Source organism: Haliotis asinina, chromosome 5, assembly GCF_037392515.1.
Source record: "Haliotis asinina isolate JCU_RB_2024 chromosome 5, JCU_Hal_asi_v2, whole genome shotgun sequence".
Taxonomy (NCBI): Eukaryota; Metazoa; Mollusca; class Gastropoda; order Lepetellida; family Haliotidae; genus Haliotis; species Haliotis asinina.
In genome coordinates this window covers 49,340,697-49,365,942 of record NC_090284.1, presented here as the reverse complement: position 1 = coordinate 49,365,942, position 25,246 = coordinate 49,340,697, and the positions used below count along the sequence as shown (strand labels likewise).

Sequence of the window (25,246 nt, the reverse complement as noted above, 5' to 3'; positions counted from 1 at the left end):
GGCTCAGAGGTGCCAGGATCTCATTAATCACCGGTTCCAATTCTACGTTATCTTAAATACGATTTTGTCATGCTGATGACTTTTTAAGATGATTCGTTGAAATATCAATGTCTCCGGCTGTACGTTATCACAGAATTAAGTCCACTTTTCGAGGCAGACGTCACGACGTCCCTCAGATTAACTCCCTTGTGAACTAACTTAGTACTTTCTTTATTGTCAGACAAGACGGTGGATCAACAACAATTATTAACAGGTAAAGCTTATTAAGTTATGTGTCAAAATCAGATCATCAATTTCTCGAGGGTTTCATAAACATATTCAAACCGCCGTGTACACAGCAACCTCAATCTTAACCGAGCCAGGCGTTAGTGCCCTGGTTATAAGGCTGTTTGACGTTCATGACAAAGACGTGAGTCATCCTTTAATAGTTTCCATGTCACGCGCACACATTTGTTCAGCTGTGGACTGATAGTGCTCAACTTTCATATTCAAATCAGGGATACTCTACAACAGGGATAGGTCACTCGATTGCTTTCTTTACCATTTGTACTAATTAACGTGTGCTTCGTCATGCTCCAACGCACAAAAGTGACTTGACTCGTTCCCAGCGCAACTTCAGTTGTGTTTAACTCAATTTCAGCCAGTTTATTGTATCAGTCGGAATTTTACAATGAATGAATGAATGAATGAATTATAGTAAGAATTAAGAGCAAGAATTATATGAATGAATGAAAGAAATAAAGAAAAAGAATAGAAGAAAGAAGTACATACGTGAATGAATTAAAGAATAAATGATATGCCGCGGCCTTCCCTCCCAAAACATGTTAAAGAACGCAAAAGCATCGCGAGAACACGTGTTAACATCAGCTGTCGTTTTAAAACATCTACCTTGAGACATTTTTGTTTAAATTCATAATTCATTCATATATCCTATTGCATGTGGGGAATGGAATGGACATTAACAAAATGTTAACTAACACTGTCACACTGCCCTCAAACATAATGTGTAAAACTGTCACAAAATGTTCTAAAACACCTTTCCAGTTTTGTCAAATAATAAGATCAACAGGAAAGAAAGAAGTTATGGAACTATAACCCTCAAGCATCAATGGCGAATCAGATCAGATCGGCAATATGTCATCTTTTTCACACACCTCAAATACACCCTATACTGACATATTGTTTTAGATTATGAAACTATCACTATTACTTGCAAACACAATTCACCTGATAGTATATTCCCTTCATAAGAATTAAAGGAGTATGTGAATGATGTTTTTGAAGAAATAACTAGACACACTCAAACAATGGCGTGTAGCATTTCAATGGCAGATCGGTGATATGTCATATTTTTCACGCACCTCAATTACACCCTAACAATTTTTAAGTCATAAAACTGTCACTATTACTTGCAAAAACCTTTCAACTAAAGGTATGTTTTCCTTCTAAAAATTAAACGGGTGTGTGAAAGAAGTTTTATCGGCACGGTTTAGTCTACCTTCGTGGTGAATCGAGAATAGAAGCCAGTGAGTTATAACATTCCGACTTGAAACTTAACTACAAATCTACTGTCCTAATACGGACACTAATACCAATTATTTAACTTAAACTGAAGTGACAAAATAGTTAACCTGTCTTCTACATGTAGGATTTCAGTTGTTACAACACTCAGCGAAATTAATCAGCTGTTGAAAATAAACCGGGCTCAGTCTTAAATACTACGCTGCCACCATGTTGGCTACACTAGTTACGTAACGCCCCGAGACATACGTTCAGCGGCTTTCCGAGAAGTTTCTTCTCCCCCCTCTATATAAGCTCCCTGTTCAAACAAAAAGAAATCGCTGTTGTTCTGCTTCCGTCATGTTTATCTTACGACAAACGAATCATAGGATTGTCTGGTCTTGGCTTGCTTCGGTTTGATCATATTGCTTGAACTGTGTTGAGAGCGTATATAAATAATAACAACCTTTCAATGCACCGGGGTCCGTCGGGACCAAGCTCTAAGGAGTTGCGTCCCTTAAGTTAACGTCCCAGTGTGTCAGTGTGGGCCAGTGCTCGTGTTCATTTCACGACCAGTATTCCTGTTACTTTAGGTATTCGATTCAAAATACGTTAGACAATGTGTTGCTTCTAAATAATTACATAACAGACCTTAAGCCAAACATGTTCGGTTTGTTAACTTGGTTTCCTATTCAACAGTGAGTGAGTGAGTGAGTGAGTGAGTGAGTGAAAATTTAACGATACATCGGCAATATTTCAGCCATATCGTGACGAAAACATGTTTGATACTGAAATGAAATATGTATATATCATAAAAACCTGTCGTCAAAGGACAGTAAAACAACTAGAACATCACAGTTACAATTAAAACTAGTCTTGAAAGTTGAAACTAGTAGCACTATTTGGACAAAACAATGTAAAATACGTTCTATATATCAACAATAACTGAAGGTTGATCACCAGACTAGGGACCATGGGAACTTACAGTACATTTTCTTCCTGATCAACGCTAACAACAACCAGCGTTCTAGATGTGACGGCGTTCTGTAAATGGATACCAATCTACGCAACAGGAACACGGTGTCTTCCTGAGAATATTCGTGACGATTAGGATACCATCTCCAAATAAAACTGGAAATACTACAGACAGGCATGTTAAGCTTGTTGTGTGACATTACCTTCGTGAATCTGATATTTTTCAAAATACCTCACTTCAATGTCGCCCACCACTCTACACATGGCACATGGCTGGCCATATGGACACGGTCTCTCCCAGAATCCGCAGGTAGCCTGTTCTCTTCAAAGGCTTGTCCTGATTATGACCCTTGACCCATTAACTCAAGGGTTTCATGTCTTAGACTTCGAAGCTTTAGACGTTTTTGACTTTCCCTTCACATAAATGATTACCTATTCCATAAATGTTGGGCTATAGGGTAGCCCGGTCACGCACGCCAAATACCAATTCCCCACAAAGGTACAATGTGTGTAGCCCTCTTTCCAGATATTGCTGGAATATTGCTAAACGTGGCGTAAAACTAGACTAAATCACTCACTCATTCTCTTTATAAATGATCGAAGATCTGTTTGAAGCGTCGTTAAATCCCAGTCTGTTCACCCAAGGAGCACACAAACATACTACCTTTGCACAGAAGCTATGCTCGGAGGACACGTTATCTGATGAAGATGAAAACTTATGACACTCTATTTTTTCAGTGACCCTTTCTACCAACTGTATGAGTAATCGTACTTCAATTACTCTCCGACAGCCGTAGCGGTGGTTGTTGTAGTTGGCCTTGTCGTCAGCTTTATCACAGGTGATCATAAGTATTTCCCACGTTCCGGTAAGGCATGCACTTGTAACGCTTGTATTATATGTCACGTTAACCCTCTCCAAGGTGACTTGTGGGTGTGAGCATGGTTTGGGTACGACATGAGTGTGGGGTGTCCGTCTGGTCGCATTGTAGCATTTGTCATTGAGTCGCCCTCCACTTCTGCCTTAGTGATCTTTATCTCCTGAAATGTATTATTCATTTGCATAAAACAATAACAGAGTGATCCTTATCTTCAGACATGTATTATCACTGCACGTGAAAACATGAAGTTTCATGCGCAGAGTGATCCTTATCATCTGAAATGTATTATCATTGCACATAAAACAATTAAGCTGCATATGCAGCATGATCCATACTTTAGGTATTAGCGCCAGGAGTATGCACAATGCTTTATAATGCGATGATGCAGCTGCTTTATAAATAGTTATCATTATTTTCTCTCAAAGTGTATTATTGTCACGCACAAACCAATTAAGTGTCACGCACATCACAATTCATGCCTCTTCCAATGCATAATCATCCCACTTCAAGCAATGAAGATGTACGTGTGGAATAATCCATATTTCCTCAAGCGTATTATCATCCCACTTAAAACCGTGAAGTAAATATATACGTACACCCCAAAGTGTATTATCATGTGGCATGGATAAATTAGTAACAAGCAGAATTCTGTCAGCTCTACCTCTTGGTTAATCACCGACTGAAAAAGATATTGTGAAGTCAGTCAAATCGCTATGACGACTATTTTCAAAACAAAAGCTCCGATGCATTTGAAGTAGCTTCATGCAAATGCAAAAATGACAGGAGCAATGGGAAAGCTGAAAGTGTTTGTAATTCAATCCTTCAGGAAGGACTGATCCTAAAACCTTGGACCCTCGCCTGATCTGCCCTCTGTTTGACCGCCTCTTCCCCTGCATGCCGGAGATAATACTCAGACCTCTCAGATGTGGCGTCAACCACGAAGGGGTAAGATGCGTTCTAATGTTAATGCTTGAATGTTTCATGGTGTACAACGTTCTTGTTTAACAGCACACTCGGTAAATATTCCAGCATATGGCGGTGCGGTCTGTAACTAGTCGAGTCTAGACCAGACAATCAAGTGATCAACAACATATACATCGATATACACAGCTGAGATACGATAATATGTGTCAACCAAGCCAGAGATCTCAAACACCCGATCCCTTTAATCGCCTTTTGCGACAAGCATGGGTTGATAAGACCAGTTCTGTCCGAATCTTTACGTGTGATTTCAAATGTGATTTATATGTGTAATACATCTGTATATTCTGCGCAACATTATCCCTTTTACATTTCAGAATCATGGCAATACTACGAAATATACATTAGATCACACAGGCGGAATCGGGGACTCAAACAAGGCAATGTCCAAGTGTCATGATGGTTGCCAGAAACCACGGCTCAACCAAAATGATGAGTCAAAAACTAGACATACAAATCCGGCTTTTATACATTCGTATCTTTATGATAGGGTGAGTGAGTGAGTGATTTTAATTTTACGCCGTATTCAGCAATATTCAAGATGCAAGAGGGCTGTAAATAATCGTGTCTAAACCTGACAATCAAGTGATCAACAACATGAGCATAGATCTGCTCAACTGAGAACCAATGACATGTGTCAACCAAGTCATCGAGCCTGACCACCCTGTCCCGTTAGTCGCCTCTTACGACAAGCACAGTCGCCTTCTGTGGTAAGCATGAGTTGCTGAAGGCCTATTCTACCCCGGACTTCCATGGGTCGTTATGATAAGAGTGAAACCGGCACCTTCGACGCAACGAGGGTTTCACTTGGCTGCATGTGAATGACTAATCTTACGACCCACATCTATATACAACTGTGTGATAAGAGAAACCTCGTTGTGCATGTACCATAACGACTTAAACCGTACCCAAAGAAATGACATTCTGCATCTCGTGAGTAATAGTGTTGCTTGTGGTATGACGTTGCATTTTATCATTTCCCAAAGCAATTGCAGTCGTGACCCTTCATCATTACATATTCAAGCATATGCACATGATGATCATAAATTTAAGTGTGATGACCGTTACATGTACAAGCATGCAAACATGAAGACTCTTGCATCCACGTTACTTTTCTATGTAAGCATCTGACCTCATAACCCGTGACGATCCAGATTACAACAGATCTTCAGTAACCCACGCTTGTCTTAAACACTGACTGACCCCAACACCAGAGAAAAGTGGATCTCCTGTGGCTGCTTTCACGAAGCAACCTTTACTAAGGTTAACCTTATGTCTCATTTCGTGATATTGCACTAGGGTTACCTTAATGTTTTACGGCCACCTTAGTGTTTTGAGAAAGTAGGCCCATATCAGATTACCGGGGACGTAAAGGTGGTGGATTTTACATATAGGGATCAATATGAGACATGCCGGGGGTTAGTGACAAAGTCAAAGTCAGAAGTTCACTCACCGTTTGCACAATGCAATGGGGTCGTAGCGCTCTAATAAATTTCCCCTGTGTGCAGTAGTTCACGGTGCACACAATGGGCTTCAACCTGAATGCTTTAGAGATCATGTATGTCAGTAGCGAATATAATTCCTCCTGGCATGTCCTACATTTGTGTTTATAGGGATTTTCGAGAATGAGTATTAATTTTAGATACTTCTTTTCACATCCCAATTGTAAATTATGAGGATCACAGTTTAGACACCACGGATTCGAATCCCGATGGGGATATATTCACATATTTTTGTCAACGAAGCCAATGCATGAAGGATCACGGTCAAGTGCGTTTTAGCTACAAGAGTACAAACAGTTAGTTATTGAAAGGGCAAAGACGAAGAGCTCGAGCAACACTGTAAATAAGAGATAAATGACTGTAAATTTGCGTCGATAGGCAATAGCTAGAAATAATGCTGTTTGATAACCATGGGATTAACTGCACTGGTAATACACTCGACAAACAGGCAACAGGCAACCCCAAAGAAAAAAGTATGCTCCTATCAATATGTAGATGCATTGCTCCTGCAGTGAACCAGCACAATTTTATAGTCATACTGAGTCGTAGTCACACAGCACATGCAGAGTGTGCTAGTTTCAATGTGAGGCTATAAGTAAGACACCCAAAACTGGGTAAATCCACCGCTTCGGTACACAAGTGTAAAGGAAGAAATTAAAGCTAATGTTATTCTATTGCAACGATAAGTTAAGTAGCGACATTCCGGGACAAAACCAAGGGGAACAATGACATAACGAGCTCCTTACGGAGTTGCCGCTTTAACTGCAGCGTAAACCTGGGCTAATATTCATTGCCTCGGCAGGCACGTTCTCGTCTGGTACATCGTCTTAACACCATGGAGGACTACAGCATCATCACCGGCAAAACGAAAACGTTTTCTGTCGTTGACTATGTCCTGTTTGGCCTCACATTGTTCATATCTGCAGCTATTGGACTGGTGTACGCCATCTTAGATCGCAGGAAACTAAGTTCCAAGGAGTACCTGTTTGGGGGACGGCAGATGAGCGTTATACCCGTCGCCTTGTCACTGCTGGTGACGTTTCTATCTGCAGTTACACTTCTGGGAACGCCGGCCGAGATGTACACATTCAACACAATGTATTGGTATCTGTGTTTGTCATTTGTATTCGCGATTGTGCTCTCAGTCGTACTATTTGTCCCATTCTTCTACAAACTGGGAATAACAAGTGTTTTCCAGGTAAAATTTTATCATACTCTTCACAAGGAAATTCATTCAGTTGGAAGATTTCAATGTATTAATGTTAAGAAGTCTTTATGGCAAACGAGTATCTTATAACATTCTAATACTGGGCAAGTGTCTGATAAATATGTTTTACTGATAAATAAAAACTAACGTTTTGGTTTAAATTTACATGTTCCCTTTGCAAATGTCAAGATGATGATTACGGTTTTGAGACTACGGATCCGAATCCCTGTTTTGATATATTCACAATCTTTTGTCAACGAAGTCAATGCATGAAGGACCACAATCAAGTGTAATTTAGCTACAACTATATATTCAGTTATTACTGTCTGGACAAAGACAAACAGCCACAGTTTAAGTAAGAGAGACGTTGTTCCAGGTAATGCGGTGACGTCGTTACACACCTTTAATTGAATTAGCGTCGAATGTAAATGCCTAGAAATAAAGCTGTTAAATAACCATCAACGGATTTACTAAGATTCTTGAGAGGCACGCAGACGTTGGCATTCAAGTATAAGACAAAATATCAGCTTCGTATTGTATAAACAACTTTCTGAGCTTTTCCATTTCCCTTTGTCAGGATATTTATACTAGTAATGTACATGAAGCCAGAGTAATTTAAGCATATATACAATAAGCAGGGTACTGTCAGATGAAAAGAATAACTAATTATACAAAAGCTGATGTAGTATTATTGCAGTGGATAAGTGATAGAAGCCAATGAGTTTAATTGATGTACAAAAGGGTAGATGATATATAATGATATTCAAAAGCGGGGATGACATGCATTAGTTATGGATGGTGCTGTTACAGTGGATTAAGAGGAGATCGATGAAGCCATATGAGTCTATTTAATTTGCCAAGCATTCGGTTGCTAAACCCCTCGGACATTGTACGTCATCACCAATCATGGAAGCTTGATGGTCTGGTGGTTGTAGTTTGGCAGTCAAGTTAGTGTGATGGATTGTTCACAGTGTGTCCAGAAAGGGGCGACGTCAGATCTGATTTCAGCACTGAGGTTTTGGCTCTTCGATATATCTCCAAGTCAAAGGGGCGGGATGCCTCTCCTACATAGTCGCTCCTTGTCACACGTTAGCCTGTATATGCAATACGTAGGCATGGAATTTTGAGTGGAATTAGATGAAGTATATTCTTCCATTGACCTTCAGAATGGTTTTTAGTGTTTTCAGAGCACGACTTTAATAGTCGGCTGATGGTAGTTCTTGGTGGGGAATGTTATCGTGGATGGGTCAGGTTTGGGTTGGCGGTCTTCTTGCTGTTGAAAGATCATTGCTACGGTTCTGTCTACAAGATGTTTGGGACAGCCGCTGAGGTTGATGAATGCGCTCCTTAGATGGATTATTTTGAGCTTTGATGTAGTAAGGGTGGCAGATGGACTTGGTTCGTCAAGACAAGTTTGATGTGTGTATAAATATCTTTTATATGTATGTATCATGCATGGTCTATTGTAAAATGAAGAGTATCTATCTGTGTTATGCCGTCATGTTCTGACTTAAATGTACCATTGAGATGACTCTCTCCTTTTTCAAATCACCTGCATGCTAAGATACAGTAACCAATGAAATTGTTCACGTGTTTAACTGATGCTGCAACTTCTGGTATGAAAGAAAGACACCCTTACTGGCACTGTGACAAGCAATACCACTAAACATAATTTGGTACAGATTGTCATATAGCAAGGAGCATGTACAGAAAAGCTCGTAAACAGTTTTCAAATTCAAATCATTTCAAAATGAGATATATTTTGAAAGATGCTTGAATCAGTGTGTAAACAAAGAAAGGCACCCAGCAGTATCTAACAAGATAAAAACAGTACCGGAACCTTTTGAAACCTGCAATTAGTAGTATGATTCTTCCGTTGGAGGATATCTTCAAACATTTCGGAGATATTAACTAATGTACCCAAAATGGTGTTGCTACCGATGATAATATTGTTTTCCACACACATTGCTCTTCTATACTCAACGGTAATATTATGTTACTATAATTAACACATGCTGTGAAATTTTTTTAATGAAATAAGGCATAGGGTGATGACTGTATAGAAAATGACAATCTAATTTACTCTTGGGCGTAATTGGTCCTTTGTGTGTGATTTCGTTCAGTCTCGTGTTAAAAATGGAATAATACCAGAAGTTTGAGATATCAAACCTATGTCCAAGAACAAAGGAAGAAACGATGATCCTTCATCGTAAAGGCCTATTACCATTTTGCGCTATTTAGGAAAACTATTGCCACCTGTACTGAAGACGAGGTTGACTAACGTTTCAGACACTAATATACTACTCTGGTGATGTACAGGCTGGTTTCCACAATCGATTATATCTTTGTTTCAAACATGTTGATTAATGTAATTTTTAAAAAAGTAAACAAAAGTTTATAGTATAGTGTGCGTTTGCTGACTTCTCTAAACCATTTGATAAAGTTTGGAGAGGCGGCTTGTGGCATAAACTATTGAAGCAAGGCATCCATGGGCGGTTTGTCAACTTATCTAACAAACTATGTACAAAACATGAAATCATGCGTATGTGCAAATAATAATTATCAGAACTATTTCCCGAGTGAGTGTGGTGTAAGACAAGGTGAAATCCTAACACCACTATTGTTTTCACTGTTTTTTAATGACCTGGACTCACACATTTTTAATGATATTATTTATGATGGTGTTCATATCGAGGGTGTAGATGTGAATGTTGTTTTACATCTTTTCATTCTTTTGTGTGTGTATATGACGTAGTACTTATCAGCCAAAGTCCAAATGGACTCTGAGATCATTAAATTCGTTCTGTATAGATTGAGTGCAGTGGAAACTTGATGTCAGTGTATCCAAAATCATAATTTTAATTTTTAAAAGTAAACATATATTCAATTTTCGAAAACACGCACTTGAAATTGTTTTTAATTGTTACATGTATCTAAGTTTAAAGTGCATAGATCTGGCAGACTGGGATCGACATGCTATCAAAACTTTGATTGACTCGGGAACTACAGCTATGTTCTGTCTTTTGGAAACGACAAGAAATATTAACCTCACGGTTAACTGTTTAATCCAGGCTTTTTATGTGAAGGTTGTTCATATTCTCTGCAATGGTTAGGAAATCAGGGGCACATCTGAAGTTTCTTAATGTATCTACTCCAATTTACATGTTCCGGAAGGTACCCTCCGAGAACTGACACTGTAAAGCGACTGATTAAACAGGTGAAATAGCAAACGTTACATTATCTGACTCTTTACACAACTATGTTACACTTTAAAACTGCATTCTAAGTATCAAGATACTGGGCTGAAGGGTATCGAATGTATGTTAAATCATTTAGGTCTTAATAATATGTTCATAAAGCCATAATGTGTGAACACTGAATGGCTGACCTTATGGGTAGAACTAGGTTTTTAAAAGAACAATTTACTCAGAGTTGGTGGACTTTAATGAAGGCTTTTACACTTTAATGAAGGCTTTTATAATAAGACTATAAAATACTCTACAGCATTTGAACGTTATGTGTTTCTTTCAACCAATGTTTATATCGAGACCGGAGGGCAGAGAAAATGCAACATGTAAGGTATGCGACTGATGAATTTCATTAGTAACTGAGATGCCGTTACCTTACTGATGTTAGACTTAAGTACATCAATATCCTTTCGCGGTATCTTCCAAGGAAAATCCTGGTTACCTTCAAGTAACCAGTGTATAGGAAGGAAACAGCAGGACTGACAAATACAAAAGTTTATTAATTTCATACTAACACATGTTAACTGTGCCCCATCTTGCCCCATCCGTGTAATCTGATGACTTTGTACTCTCGCACCACCGCTGAATGGTTGAAAGAGAATAAAGAAGACGTCATGATTTGTGAATGCTGAATTGCTAGACAGACGACATCAGGAATGTCAAGGTATCAGTCAAGACTTTAATACGACCTCACTTTGAAGCACATGGTACAGGAAGAGGCACATATTCATATGCGCTTTATTCGGGTATAGTAACTATATAGCCACTCACATTATGTCATAAAGTAGATGTTAATCTACTGTGACGATTGGTTGAGTGCCTACATTCCGAAACTAAACCGTGGGAAAACCTGCATAACGTGTTCCTTACAAAGTTGCTGCTTTAACTCCAGCTATAACTCTACCTGGGCTAATATTCATTGCTTGGGTAAGCGCGGTCTCGTCTGGAGGACAATAGCATCTTTACCCTTTATCGGCAAAACGAAGACGTTTTCTGTCGTCGTCTATAATCCGTTTGGCTCAAAAGCGGACCGATGAATTGCAATCTGACTCGAAAATTAAACATAGCAGACTCAATGAAACGATGAAGATAATCAAAACATCATACCAACTATGTGGGATTCTTGCATATATGTCCTATTTGTCCTGGCATTGTTCATATCTGCAGCTGTTGGATTGGTGTGTGCCATAGACCGCAGGAAACTAAGTTCCAAATAGTACCTGTTTGTGGAACGGCAAATGAACGTTATACCCGTCGCGATGTTTCAACATTTCGTTACTAATAAATTGTCAGTTACAAGAAAGTGCATAGACATTGAAGGTTCAGCATGTTTCAACATACCGTTGATGACAAAATGTCAGTTACAAGGGTATACCAATTAAGGTTTCAGTATGTTTCAACATACCATTAATGATAACATGTCAGTCCCAAGAACAGGACAACTAATGTTTGAGCATGTTTTAAGATATATTTAATGAAAAAATGTCAGTTACAAGGGCATACCAACTGAAGTTTCATGTTTCAACGTACCGTTAATGATAAAATGTGAGCTCCAAGAGTATGTCAACTGAGGTTTCAATATGTTTCAACATACACTTAATAAGAAAATGTCAGTTACAAGGTGAGTCACACACAGATGTAGTCACGCATACAAAATAAGAACAGGAACAACCAAACGTGCAGACAGTGATGGTACGTTACGTTCATAATACCTTCAGAATCCTTCCAAATCATTCTGATGACTCACACATAATAAATTAATGAATTGTATATTAGTAAATAAAGTCAAAATATATCATTGATTCTTTGAAGGGCATTTAGAAGTGAAATGCAGAAGAATGAAGATTATATGGATATCAACTTCTTTATTTGAGAACACAACGTTTCGGAGTTAATGCTTACTCCTTCATACAAAGACGTTGATATCCATATAATCTTCATTCTTATATCATTGATATATTTTGTTTTCTTTCAGTATCTGGAAATGAGGTTCAACAAGACTGTCCGAACATGGGCGGTGATACTCTTCATGTTCCCAACCGTGAGTATGTATGTATGTATGTGTGCGTGCGTGCGGGCGGGCGGGCGGGCACACGTGTGTGTACGTACGTACGTATGTAGGTAAGGGGGAGGCAGGAAGGATGAGTGTATATATGTACATGTATTATATCGTTATATTTCAACTCTACCAATAGCTGTGCATTATGGTTGGCAAATTATATTCTGTGAAGAGGGCGATGTGGACATCTAAGCCAGTCACAGTCAGGTAATATTCTATTCAGATCTGACAGTGAATATGTTTTCATTCTTTTCAATTTCAGATAATATACGTGTCGTTTGTATTATATGCCCCCAGCCTTGCATTCAATGCAGGTAAGCCAGGAACATATTTCTGCAAGCTTGCTCGTATTTCCATACCTGAAACATAGTTATTACATAGGATAAACGGTATTACCAAGTGATGTCACGGCTGGTATTACAATCCCATAATTACAGACATCTACACGTCATACAGTGCACCTTTTATTCCAAACATATATTATCTATATCAGAAATAACACATGGGTGTACTGATGCATGTTGCTATAGACAAAACATATTGCTACAGTGGTCCCTGGAATTACAGGGTGTCTGGTCTTTAACGACGCACTATTCTATCCACCCTGAAAGCTGAGCATTAGTGTTCGTTGTTGAACGACGCACTCAGACATATACCTGCCATATCCAATACTTACATTAGCTCTCCGAGCATGAAATCTGGCAACGCCTACTACTGCTTCATTATAGACAACAGGTGCTTAGTTCAAGTTACAATTATATATCTTTAGAACACTTTCCCCCTGTAGCCGTGTTCTTGTAATTCTTTCGAAACCCTTTTTAAGTCACCAATCCCCATAACAGTGTGAACCCGAAAAATGTTCTGGTAAATTTGACTGTCAATAAAAAGTGCATTAATTTTATGTTTCTTTTCATTTCCGTCTCAGTGACAGGACTTGACCTTTGGGGTTCGGTCGCTGCTATTGGTGCTATAGCTACCATTTACACAACTTTAGTAAGTAATTCAATTAACAGTGATGTCTTTCAATAGCTTAACACTGGTTTTTCATTGTTAAGATCGTGATCATTATTCACGTTTGGTCTAGTTGTCAAGGGTATCCAAGCCTCAACACGTCCCCTATGAATAGTTATGAAATCTCCCCTCAGATCTTGAAGGATGTAAAGTCGTGATTTGGAATGGCATATTTTAAGGTATTTAGACAGCATCGTTCAAGTAATTAGCTCCTATGAATACCATCGAGTGAGGCACTTAGGGCGCAGAAACGAACTGGCATTCACCATCGTCTAGCATAACTGGTTATACTACAACACATGCGTAAACTGTACAGTTACAGGATTGGTGAATGTCATTGTATTCAGTTGCATAGATCGATGCTCATCGTGTCAGTCACTAGATTGTCTGGTATTGATTTGATTATCTACAGAAGCCGTCATATAGCAAGCAAATTGAGTGCGGCGTTAAATTTCGTGCAAGTAAACAAACAAATCCAACACATTTGCCATATTACCTGCAGTTGCAATAACATGCCTTCCATTATCCTGGCCAGCTAATTAAACACGTTATCTACACCACAACATTTAAACGCCCCCCTTTGTTGATTACTAATGACTGGTATCACTGGTTTTCCAGGGTGGCATGAAGGCTGTGGTGTGGACTGACAGTTTCCAAGCGGTGGTGATCATTGCAGGTTTGCTGGCAGTGCTCATCCAAGGTTCCATCAACTTGGGCGGCTTCGGTAACGCTTGGGAAATTGCTGCTAACCGGTCTAGGATCAACTTTCATGAGCACGTTTATTATGAAAGTCCTTTGAGTGTGTGAGTGAGTGAGTGAGTGCGTGCGTGTTGCCACAGACTGCAATATTCCTGTTATGTCTGGGTTCAGCTGCTTGATCAAATCCTTACGGCCACACGAGGATACGGTGACCAACAGTCAGCTCCCCAACGAATCCTAACCCAGACACCTATGTTAGCATGTGTTGTATGACATGCAAAAGTCTTTCTTCCATTATAAGTCGCATCTAAGATGTATTACATTTTATTCACATTATATCTTTTCAAATCGTATAAACATGGATTTATCCAGTATGAGCACCCCTGATGATGCATTGTTTGGAAACAGGTAGTACGTTAATAATGGCATAAAGGAAGTGATATGCATGGTACTATCTAGAAAGTGCTGCTGCAACGATGGAGGTAACCCCGCTTGATGCTGCTCTTCAGCAACCCATGCTGGGTGTAAGAGGTAACTAACGAGACAGCGGGGCATAGTGATTGACACATGTCATTGATGATCACTGGATTGTCTGATCTAAACTCGATTGTTTACTGAGTGCCCATATATACTCTTCAAAAAAAAGGCATACACATTTCTACAAGAATTTACTGTGTTAGGTTAAGAATAATTAGTCGATGTAGTTAAAAGGTGACAATTAACATGCCTCTAGGCAAAGAGTTCGCCAAAACAACAGCATTCATTGTTGTGTATCTGTTTACCTCTGTCCGCAAGACAGTGCTTTGAATGGCCACCATTGGCAGCAATTACTGCTCGACAGCGTCTCGGCACACACTGGAAAAGTCGACGAAGTTTCTCTTGCTGAATTCTTCCAATGAAATGGCAATCAGATGGCAAGTTATGGAAGTGTCCGATTCGTGTCTTGACCTTAACGTACATGGTTTTGTACCTTGACACGTCCCTCAGTGGCCTATGAGATATTAATTGATCTAGTTGAAATTCCCCTCTGTGGCCTATGGTCGTCATGTGCGTCTCTGAGTGGCACCGGTGTGCAGTAAACCATGACTGCTAAGATGTTACGTCACTAACACGGTATTTGATTGACCTTGATTGGCAGATTGATAGCATTATTTGAAAGGCTGTAACAAAAATACATGGAAGAGAAACAAAAGCAAACGTTTCATATATTCATTTTCATACATAATTAGTAAACACCTAAGTAATTAAGCACTAATATATATACTTGAGACGTTCACACCTCGTTAATTGAAACTGGTCACCTGTACCTCCGTAGTACATGGCATTTACTCAATTTCCCTCTGCGAAATCAGTGATATGTCACTGAGAAAAGTGATACAGAGGGACACAGTTTTAATCAGGGTACGGCAAGACACTCAGTCGTGGCATGATGATTTCCTTTTTCCAAGTAAAAACGAATGACAAAATTAAATGTAACATTTTCCTTTATATAGTGATCAACACCGCATGCTTTTACGCTTACGTTCAAGTGCATTTTACTGTGCGTAGTAGGGCAGTACGCGCTTGATTAAGTAAGACAATTAACACGTACAATTTATATCTCTCCAGCTTTGACCCCGACCCTACAACTCGACATTCGTTCTGGACTGTAGTGTTTGGTGGAGGTTTCGTCTGGCTCAGTCTCTATGGCACAAGCCAAGCACAAATCCAGAGAGCACTCTCCTGTTCGACCCCAAGGAAGGCACAACTGTAAGAAATCTGCTTTTTGGTTTAAATCCACTCATATTATTTCGGAGTTTTCCAATTTGGTGATCGTGCGTGCTTAACGTGGGAAATTGCGCTTAGTGTGAGGCGAAGTGACGCAGATCCACCACAAACACAGGATCAGTGTTTATTAACCAATGATCACACTCACACGAAACCATAATGTATTCGACAAAATCAGGATTCTACCTCAGCACTATACTAACCACAAGAGGTAACTGTGTTTCGTAAATTCGTTTCCAAATATAACATTGAAAACCCTCGGTACAAAATATAATAGGAGGGGATATTTATATGAACAGCCGACAGAACAGTATTTGTTAGGTTCATGGCATTGTTTGTACGTCACGAAAACGGAGTCTATTTCCTCATTTCAGTTCCCTAAACCCTTGGTTTTCAGTTGTATTCGTTTATATATATAGTTCAAACATATGTATTTCTTATGTCCCTTGTTGTTTTTTTCTGGCTGTACACCACCGGACACTTATCATTTCCACTCCAATTACAGCTCTATGTTGATAAACCTGCCAGGACTTATTCTCATCGTCAGCCTATGCTGCATGATCGGCATCGTCATGTTCGCCTTCTACGCCGACTGTTTCCCGTTAAGATTCAACAATCTCATCTTCAGCACGGATCAGGTAAGTGTGGCTTACGTATAACTTGTACTGTTAGAGAGCAATCGCTGATATTATATGTTACGTATGTCCACTTTCAAATGTCATTGTGTATTATTAGCGTCGGAGATTTCATTCAACAGACTTTCATTCAATATAACTTGAGTGAAAGTAGATATTCGCCACTGTCAGCAATACGGCATGGATATGATTGTGGCCTCAACATAACTGGCTCTGTGTGATTTAATTTAAACGAGTGTTTCATACTACCGTTGAGAAGATAGTCCTTCACATCTCTTTTCGCAGATGCTGCCTCTGTTCGTCATGGACATTCTGAGCCAGTTCCACGGATTGCCCGGAGTGTTTATGTCATGTATCTTCAGCGGAAGTCTGAGGTAGAGTGCTTACGTGAGTGACTGAGTTTAATTTTACGCCGCACTCAGCAATGAGCCTGACCACCCGATCCCGTTAGTCGCCCCTTACAAGTATAGTCGAGAGTGTCTACGCTTGCTAAAGGGAAATTATTCCGAACCCTCACGGTGTTACTACGTAATACCATTTTTCTTGGATATTACTACCCGTGAAGGTCCACGGTAGAATAAGCCTTCAGCAACCCAGGCTTCCCATGAAAGACGACTGTGTTTCTCGTAAGAGGCGACTAACGGGCTCGCTGACTTTGTTGACACGTGTCATCGGTTCCCATCTGCACAGATCAATGCTCATGCTGTTGATCACTGGACTGAGTGGTCCAGAGTCGATTATTTACAGATCGCCGCCATATAGTTGGAATATTGCTAAGTGCGGCGCAAAACTTAACTCACCCACTCACTCGAAATTACTGTTGCGTGACTGTACATTTTCACGGTTTGAATACTTTACATGTAACTGGGAATAATTTAGAATGCTCACTTTGCCGAAAACTGTGAAAATACTACTGTTACTAAGTGCAAACTATGTCATTGTGATGAGACATTGACGTTTTTAGTCATCTGTCTCTTTTGACAAAATGTGATGGACAAGATTCGTGAACAGAATCAGTAAATATACGAACCTAACATTGCTCCCAATGCGTAAGGATTTGCACCTGCGATTGGATTGTGTTACAGCACGCTATCATCCACACTGAACGCTATGGGCGCCGTCATACCCTACGATCTGATCCAACCAATGTGCTGTAAGAAACTGTCTGACAGGAGTATGACCATCCTCTCCAAGGTCACGGGTAAGTGCATGTTCTGGGTTCACACCTTATATAGGACACTGAGTAATATACTGTGTATCCTACTGATACTGTTAGAATACAGTGTAGGAAACTCTGGATACTGAGTGAAATACAGTGTATGATCTTGATACTGTGTTGGGTACTATGCACAATACTCTGTAAGATACTGAGTGAAATACAAACTACGATAAAGATACTGTTTACTATAGTGTGTTGGGTACGGTGTAGGACACTGTGATATTGTGTAGAGTAAATACTCTGTAGGGTACTGCGTAGAAGACTGTGTTGGATCCTGTATGCGATTCTGTTTACGATACTGAATGGGTTGTTTGGGGTACTGCGTAGGATACTGTTTAGCATTGTGTTCACGGAGCTGCCAAGGGTACAGTCTAGAATACTGACAAGTATATTGGTTACGATACTGCGTGGAACACCATGTAGAATACTGTTTGGGATTGTATTTAGGGTTTTGTGTAGGAATACGGTGTAGAATACAGTACTGTGTACAATACTGGGTTTTGTATTGTGTAGAATACTGTTTAGGATACTGTTAAGGGCAGTTTAGAATACTGCGTAGGACACTATGTAAAATGCTGTTTAGGATTCTGAATAGAGATTTGTACACGATACTGCAGCTGTGCTGAATACTGTGTAGAATACTGAGAAGGTTTCCGTATAGGATAGGATCTTAAGAATAATGTGTAGGATACTATGACGGATAGTTTGAATTATACTGTGAAGGATATTGTGTTGGATAATGCGTATGGTACTGTAAAGGATAGTTGAAAAAAGAATACCTTTTTAGGGAGTTTGAAGAATACTGAAGGGCATTGTGTAGGATACTGTGAAAGATACGTTACGGATACCGTGTATGATACTGTATATCATACCATTTGTTTTAATGTACAGCGGTGTGACACGTGATATTCGTGTATTTCACAGTGTTCATTATGGGTGGTGTGATGATAGCTGGTGCATACGGCGTGGCTCAGTTAGGAAGCGTCCTTCAGGTAAAATATCTCGTAATGTGTGTGTGGTAATATTCTCTTGCTCAGAATACCAGTAGTACGTGCGTGTACTTGGCACAAACACAGACGTAGTCCCCCATTACCTAAAGTCCATCATTGATGACGTAAAATCCTCCAGACGTTAATACTCTCCATACTTAAACATTATAAAGGTTCCACTTACATTATCACACTATTCCACGGGATAACTTGTGTAAACTACATTAATAAGAGTAGAATTTACATAAGTCATGACTTGATTTACATAAGTGTGTTTACCATCCAGGCCACGTATGCTGTAACAAGTGTTCTGGATGGGCCTTTGTTCGGAATCTTTGTTCTGGCAATGTTCTTTCCGTGGGCGAACTCTTGGGTAAGTCGTGATATCAACTAATAAATGTATTATGAATTTAAATCGTTCCCTCGGCTCGGCGTTAAGGTTCGTGGTTTAAGGTGTCCGGTATGAAACGCAGCGTCAACCATGAGTATGTTATAATGATTATCGAATGAAAACATTCTCTCTTTGGAGACGTTTACAACAGACCACCTCACACAACTTGCCACGGGCTGGCAGTCCAAGTGTGACTTCACTAATGTTTTTCTCTTTGAGGGCAGTCTATTCATATCGAACTATACCAGTTTGACGATACTTTGCGGATAGTCTTGCGATTGTCACGTCACGTGACATCTTAGGTGCCTGGCCACTGCATTTGGTGTGGATCCTGTCTGCAACATTCCAACGGCGATTCGTCGTTACTGTTCAGTTAGACGTGGCATGTTTTCTCCACGTTGTCACAGTCAGTTTTGTGTTCTATGGGTTTTTTAATGACCTGCGTTATTAAGCTTCAAAGTGGAGTGAAATGCATGCATCTTTGTGTGAAACAGAAACACTGCATGCAAAAAACATAAAAATGATTGCGTTTGGGCGACATGGTCAAGAATAAGCGGAAACAACGACAAAACCATCTTCGAATGCTTGGTTCTATAATGGTATTCTTTGCTGTCCTAAAAGGAATGGACCCGTGAAGGTCCCGGGGTAGAATAGGCCTTCAGCAACCCATGCTTGCCATAAAAGGTGACTATGCTTGTCGTAAGAGGCGACTAACGGGATCGGGTGGTCAGACTAGCTGACTTAGTTGACACATGTCATCGGTTCCCCATTGCGCAGATCGATGCTCATGTTGTTGATCACTGGATTGTCTGGTCCAGACTCGATTATTTACAGACCGTCGCCATATAGCTGGAATATTGCTAAGTGCGACGTAAAACTAAACTCACTCACTCATTCACCCTAAAAGGAATGCATTGGGAACGTGTTTTGAAAAAAGTAACTTGCGTTTCTTTTGCGGTCCAGTATGATCTAATTTGATGCATGGATAAGGGTATTGCTAGGGTATACTCTCAGTATATGGTAACCCTTTAGCTTGTGATATTTTGTGAGAAAGCGCTCTTAACAATTTTGTTTGGATGTAGGCGCTAGAATCTACACCTAATCACCAACCATGCCATTGTCACGTGACATTTAAAACTAATGCAACACAAAGCTTTGCTTCCACTGACTGTGAATAGCTGCACAGTTTCATGGGCAGCGTGAAGCAATATCCACTCACTCACTCCAAGAAGCATGAAATCTATCCAGGAATGATTGTGTTTTATACAACTTTGGCACCATGTGTGTCCGAGATCGAGGTTAAAATAGGGGTGTTATAATTGTAGTGTTACTATTACTTCTATATTACCTGAAAATGCAATTCAAATCATAAGTAATGAAAAGTGCACACAGCCCATCAGTACCTATAAGGTAAAAATACCCGTATTACACCACTATGTTGAGCCGTTAACGTCACCATTGTAGGGTGCCATCGTTGGAAGTCTGACGTCCCTCGCGATTATGTTATGGATCTGCATAGGGGCCTTCGTCAAAAGAGCATTCAATATCATTCCGTCCCCCATGTCTGTTAGTGGTTGCAACTGGAACATCACAACAACGGCGATGACGACGCTCGCTACCACAATGTTCACCGTGAACACCACCGAAGCTGTTAACGCTCCCCCGATGGTAACGCCACGGTGAGACTGTATTGTATCGACATAAAGTGTTTAAATATCAACTGTAAAAAATATAATGCACATTCCCTTGAAAATATTTCGGAGAGGTTCAGATATATTTATTTAAGACAACAGATTTCATTGCATTTGATTGGCTGGTCGAGACTCGAGTATTAACAAACCGCCGCCATAAAGCCGGAATATTCTTCAGTGTGGCGTTAAACAATAATCAATAGCCTTTGATATATCTATACTGAACAGCTTCATGTCATTCATGTCACCTCGGACTGGGGAAAGTCATGGCCAAGATGTAGCAATGTCTTGGGTAGCAATTCTGTGATTAGAACCATCAGGCCAGTTCAAAATTATTGCAGATCATGAGAAAAATGTCATTTCATTTTAATCCTACGTGAAATTGTTTGGTTAAGAGAGATTACATTTAACCGTTAAATGTCAGAGTGGCGAAACGTGGCAATGATGACCGTGAAGTACAGGAAATTCATTACTTCTCCTCGCCCATTGTAGTGTGGCAGTTACAATAACGAGACTAGTATTGTTTTCCACAGTGACCCACTCTATTCCCTGTACACGTTGTCGTATCTGAACTACACCGCGACGGCGGTTGCAATAGTTGTGGTTGTTGGGCTCATCGTCAGCTTCATCACAGGTAACTCTTGTTTTTCTTGTATCCTCAGTTGTTTGGCGGCTTGGCGAACTGCAACTTATTTGCACCGTTGTCTCATTATTGCAAATATTGTGCCCAGATCAGTTTAAGCCTAGATCAAATTAAATGGACACGGTTTAGAATGAACACCGTGAACATCATGTATCAAATACACCGGACATCTTTCATGAGAGAGTTTAAAACAAAAGCAGGAATCAATGGAGTATGAGACGAGTTTCAGCAATCTTTGTTCCACACCTGAAGAAGTGTATGTTGTTTTGAAGCTGAGGCATCTGATTTTGTAATGTGTAAGCATTAACATTGAACATTGTGGACAACTCACTAATATGAATTGTTCAACAAGGATCGGTGCATACGTGTGTCGGTGAATGAATGAATTTAGTTTTTTACGCCGCTTTTAGCACACATTGCAGAAATATCACACCAGGGCACCAAAATGGCCTTTATACATTGTACCCATGTGGGGAATCGAACCTGGGTCTTCGGGGTCTTCGGGGTGACGAGCGAACGTGTGAGATGCTGTTGAGCAGCTATCATTACTCAACAAAAGATCAAACTAAATAAAAATGATTAGTTTCTTAAATAGAAATAAACATAGTCTCACTTAATCAAACAGGTAATGAAGGCTGAATATGTCAGCCACTGGGGCAGTCACGGGTAGTACACCCTGGCAGATGTTTGGATATAAAGAGAAAATTTATATTAAGCCTGACATGAAAATAGTGAGTGAGTATGGGGTTTTTAGTAATATGGTGTGGTGCTTTGTGGTGCTTTTAGTAATATTCCAGCAAAAGCGTGACGAAGAGCACCAGAAATGGGCTTGACGCATTGTACTCATGTGAGGAATCGAACCAGGTTCTACACCATGACGAGCCAATTCTTTAACCATTAGGATACCCACCTGCCTCTGATCTGTAAACGATAGTCTGGACACTCTTGCGGCGGTGGAAATCATCATGATTCTAGGTCTACACAAACGAGATATGATACTTATTAAAAAGAGGTAAACACAAGAATTGGAACATTTCAATTCAAACTCTCAGAAGGTCATACATTTTACTTTAACATATGGTCACACTGACAAATGCTTTAAAACAAGCAAACGCATTCATAAGGTAGAATACAAACGCATGACTTTGTTCTTTACAGGAAGAACTGACCCCAAGAGTCTGGACCCACGTCTCATATGCCCTCTGTTTGACTGCCTCTTTCCCTGTTTGCCAGAGATGATCCTCCGACCTCTCAGATTTGGAGTCAATCACGAAGGGGTATGCTTACATAGAATTCTACTTTGAATTTTTAAATTTGATTCGTGAGATTAAGATGCTCTGGGTGTTATTCGTGACATTAATATTGACTGACACACACAAAGACATAGTATGCCCTGATTTATCTCAATATCCATCCCTAAAGACAAACTATACGATTAGTGATAACTAGAAATTCAAAAACAACATCAACATATGCAGAGACTGAAATGATATTGAGGTGTGAATCATCCTTGAACTCAAAACAGATACCAAGTCTCCAAAGTGAAAATCATCTAATACACGTTGGCATGTGTCTATGTATTTCATTATATACGTTCAACAATTGTCCGGGTTGGTTGCAAAAAGCTGTTAACGACATATGGAATACAATGAAAATGAATAGAAAATTGTACAAACTTTGTGATCTATGACATAGCAACTTTGACGCAGCTGTTCATTTCCAAGTAGTAGACCAGCAATTAATGACTCATGCCCCAGATTGTTCAAAGTTTGCTTGGCGCTAAGATAGTCCCATACATTAACATTGACTTACGATTATTATAGTGCTTCCAAAGTCTGGGGCGAATTCTTCAAATGTTAGACATTTTTACAGCGTGATGTATTTACTATTCAGGGAACTAACCAGAGAAATATTCAAACCTTTAGAATGTACATAATGCATGGCTGATCCGTATTTGGGTAAGTTGTCACAGCTGTGCGTTTGAAATAAGTTTCAATTTTAAGTGTGGAGGCCGCTGAGCGCTTGCTGAGTCAGTAATGGAAAGTAACATCCCCTGATGACTTGTGAGGGAGACAGCTTTTTTGACACTGTGCATGCTGCTAATAAAACAGTTTATATAATTTGAATCTTTACCCTTTTCAGAAATACGACGTTGATGCAACACCGGGGGTAAATGACAAAGCATCAAAGATACCTGAGATGATCACTACATCTTATGCGGCTGATCAGAAACAGGAAAACGGTGATGCCAATTTTCCAGTCAAACATGGCATCAACAACATGGCATATACAGAGAATGACACAATTTCTGTTCGTCTGTGATATATACAGCTATGTCTCTGTGCACTTACAAGCGGTAGCAGTCTTTGGCCAGTTTATCCTTTTTCTGTTAGTGTAACAAGACCGATATCTTGTCGGATTATTGTAATAGAATCAACGTTTGCTTGGAAACATAGCACATAGTTGAACTCATGTCTTTGTATGTTGACTGTCCTTTATATGCTTTGTATTACTATGGGTGCTTTATACACGGAGGTAAGAAATAAGCAAGTATGCGCTTAACAGATCCCTATTAAACAGAAACTTAAACTTACATTTTACTTCAAATATTAAACGACCTATTATACCAACTAACATAAACCATAGTTATTCCAGATGAGACTTTGAGTGTTTAACGATTACATGTTTGATAACCGAATCTGTCACCCATCTCATTGTGTTATAACACTGTAGTATGACTGAGTTTTTTGTGTAATGACCAAATTCTATTCCTTATTCCATTTAAAACATTAATTTAAACACACATATGTTGACAAGCGTGACCTCTGTTATGACATGTTGAAATCTCAGACATTATTTTGCTAATGTTGGGTGAGTAAGAAATAAAATAATAAACGATGTCCCGTGTAATATAATATTTACGAAACAATACCAAACCATTCATTAGTTTCATAAATATGTTATTACACGGTACATCGTTTAGTATTCTTTTTGTGTCTGTATGACAGCATTAACTGAATGCATTTTTGAGATATAAATACTATATCTATTAATTTTTTATTATCTTTCTTTGTATAAGTAGACCAGAGTATGAATAGAAGATATAAGCAGGATGTGGTCAGCAGGTATCGTATATTTGTAACTAAATTCCCTTCATTTACGAACTATATATAATGTGAGTCCGAGTGTTCTAAAACTGGATGAGGCTGTCAATTTACAGGTCTGAGATTACCTTAATATTCTGCGAATAGACCGTTTCCATGTGTCATACTAGGGATGATTGTGCTTCAACAGAAGTGCGATATTACTCACGTGGTATTATTTGACACCTTCTACTCCATCATTAATCAAGAAATAAACATATCAGAACCTACAATAGTTTGAGTGTTTATTAAACCCTTCTTGAATAATGCACTACATGAGTGAGTGATTTTAGTATTACGCAGCACTCAGCAAATATTCCAGCTATGTGGAGGCGGTCTGTAAATAATCGAGTCTGGATCAGACAATCCAGTGATCAACAACATGAGCATCGGTCTGCGCAATTGGGAACCGGTGACATGTGTCAGCCAAGTCAGCGAGCCTTACCACCCGACCCGTTAGTCGCCTCTTACGACAAGCCTAGTCGCCTCTTATGGCAAGCGTGGGTTGCTGAAGGCCTATTCTGCCCCAGGTCTTTCACGGGTCGGCAAAGCAAAGGCTTTCCCAGTCGTTGACTATGTCCTCTTCTCCCTCACTTTGGCAGCATCGTTAGGGATTGGGCTGTTCTTTGCCATCAAGGACAGAATGAAACTGGATTCGGATGAATACCTCATAGGTGGTCGCAAGGTGTATGCAATCCCTGTATCGTT

General features: G+C 39.7%; 1 protein-coding gene across 1 annotated transcript; it reads left to right on the top strand.

The window, feature by feature from the left end:
* Positions 1-6,445: 6,445 nt before the first annotated feature.
* On the top strand, positions 6,446-24,766 carry LOC137284698 (sodium-coupled monocarboxylate transporter 1-like). The gene is made up of 15 exons (XM_067816611.1): positions 6,446-7,034; positions 12,267-12,332; positions 12,613-12,664; positions 13,276-13,343; positions 13,980-14,134; positions 15,669-15,809; positions 16,333-16,465; positions 16,748-16,836; positions 17,548-17,663; positions 18,606-18,673; positions 18,957-19,043; positions 20,526-20,740; positions 21,286-21,386; positions 22,554-22,672; positions 23,538-24,766. Exons 1-15 carry the CDS (start codon positions 6,672-6,674, stop codon positions 23,715-23,717), a joined length of 1,953 nt encoding a protein of 650 aa, XP_067672712.1. The 5' UTR covers positions 6,446-6,671; the 3' UTR covers positions 23,718-24,766.
* The last annotated feature ends 480 nt before the right edge of the window (positions 24,767-25,246 follow it).

Excerpts from the sequence above, each read along its gene's own strand:
- LOC137284698 (XM_067816611.1), top strand. The coding sequence starts at position 6,672 with ATGGAGGACTACAGCATCATCACCGGCAAAACGAAAACGTTTTCTGTC. Across the intron at positions 18,674-18,956 it reads AGTTAGGAAGCGTCCTTCAG|GCCACGTATGCTGTAACAAG; the intron begins GTAAAATATCTC and ends TTTACCATCCAG. Across the intron at positions 21,387-22,553 it reads CATCGTCAGCTTCATCACAG|GAAGAACTGACCCCAAGAGT; the intron begins GTAACTCTTGTT and ends TGTTCTTTACAG.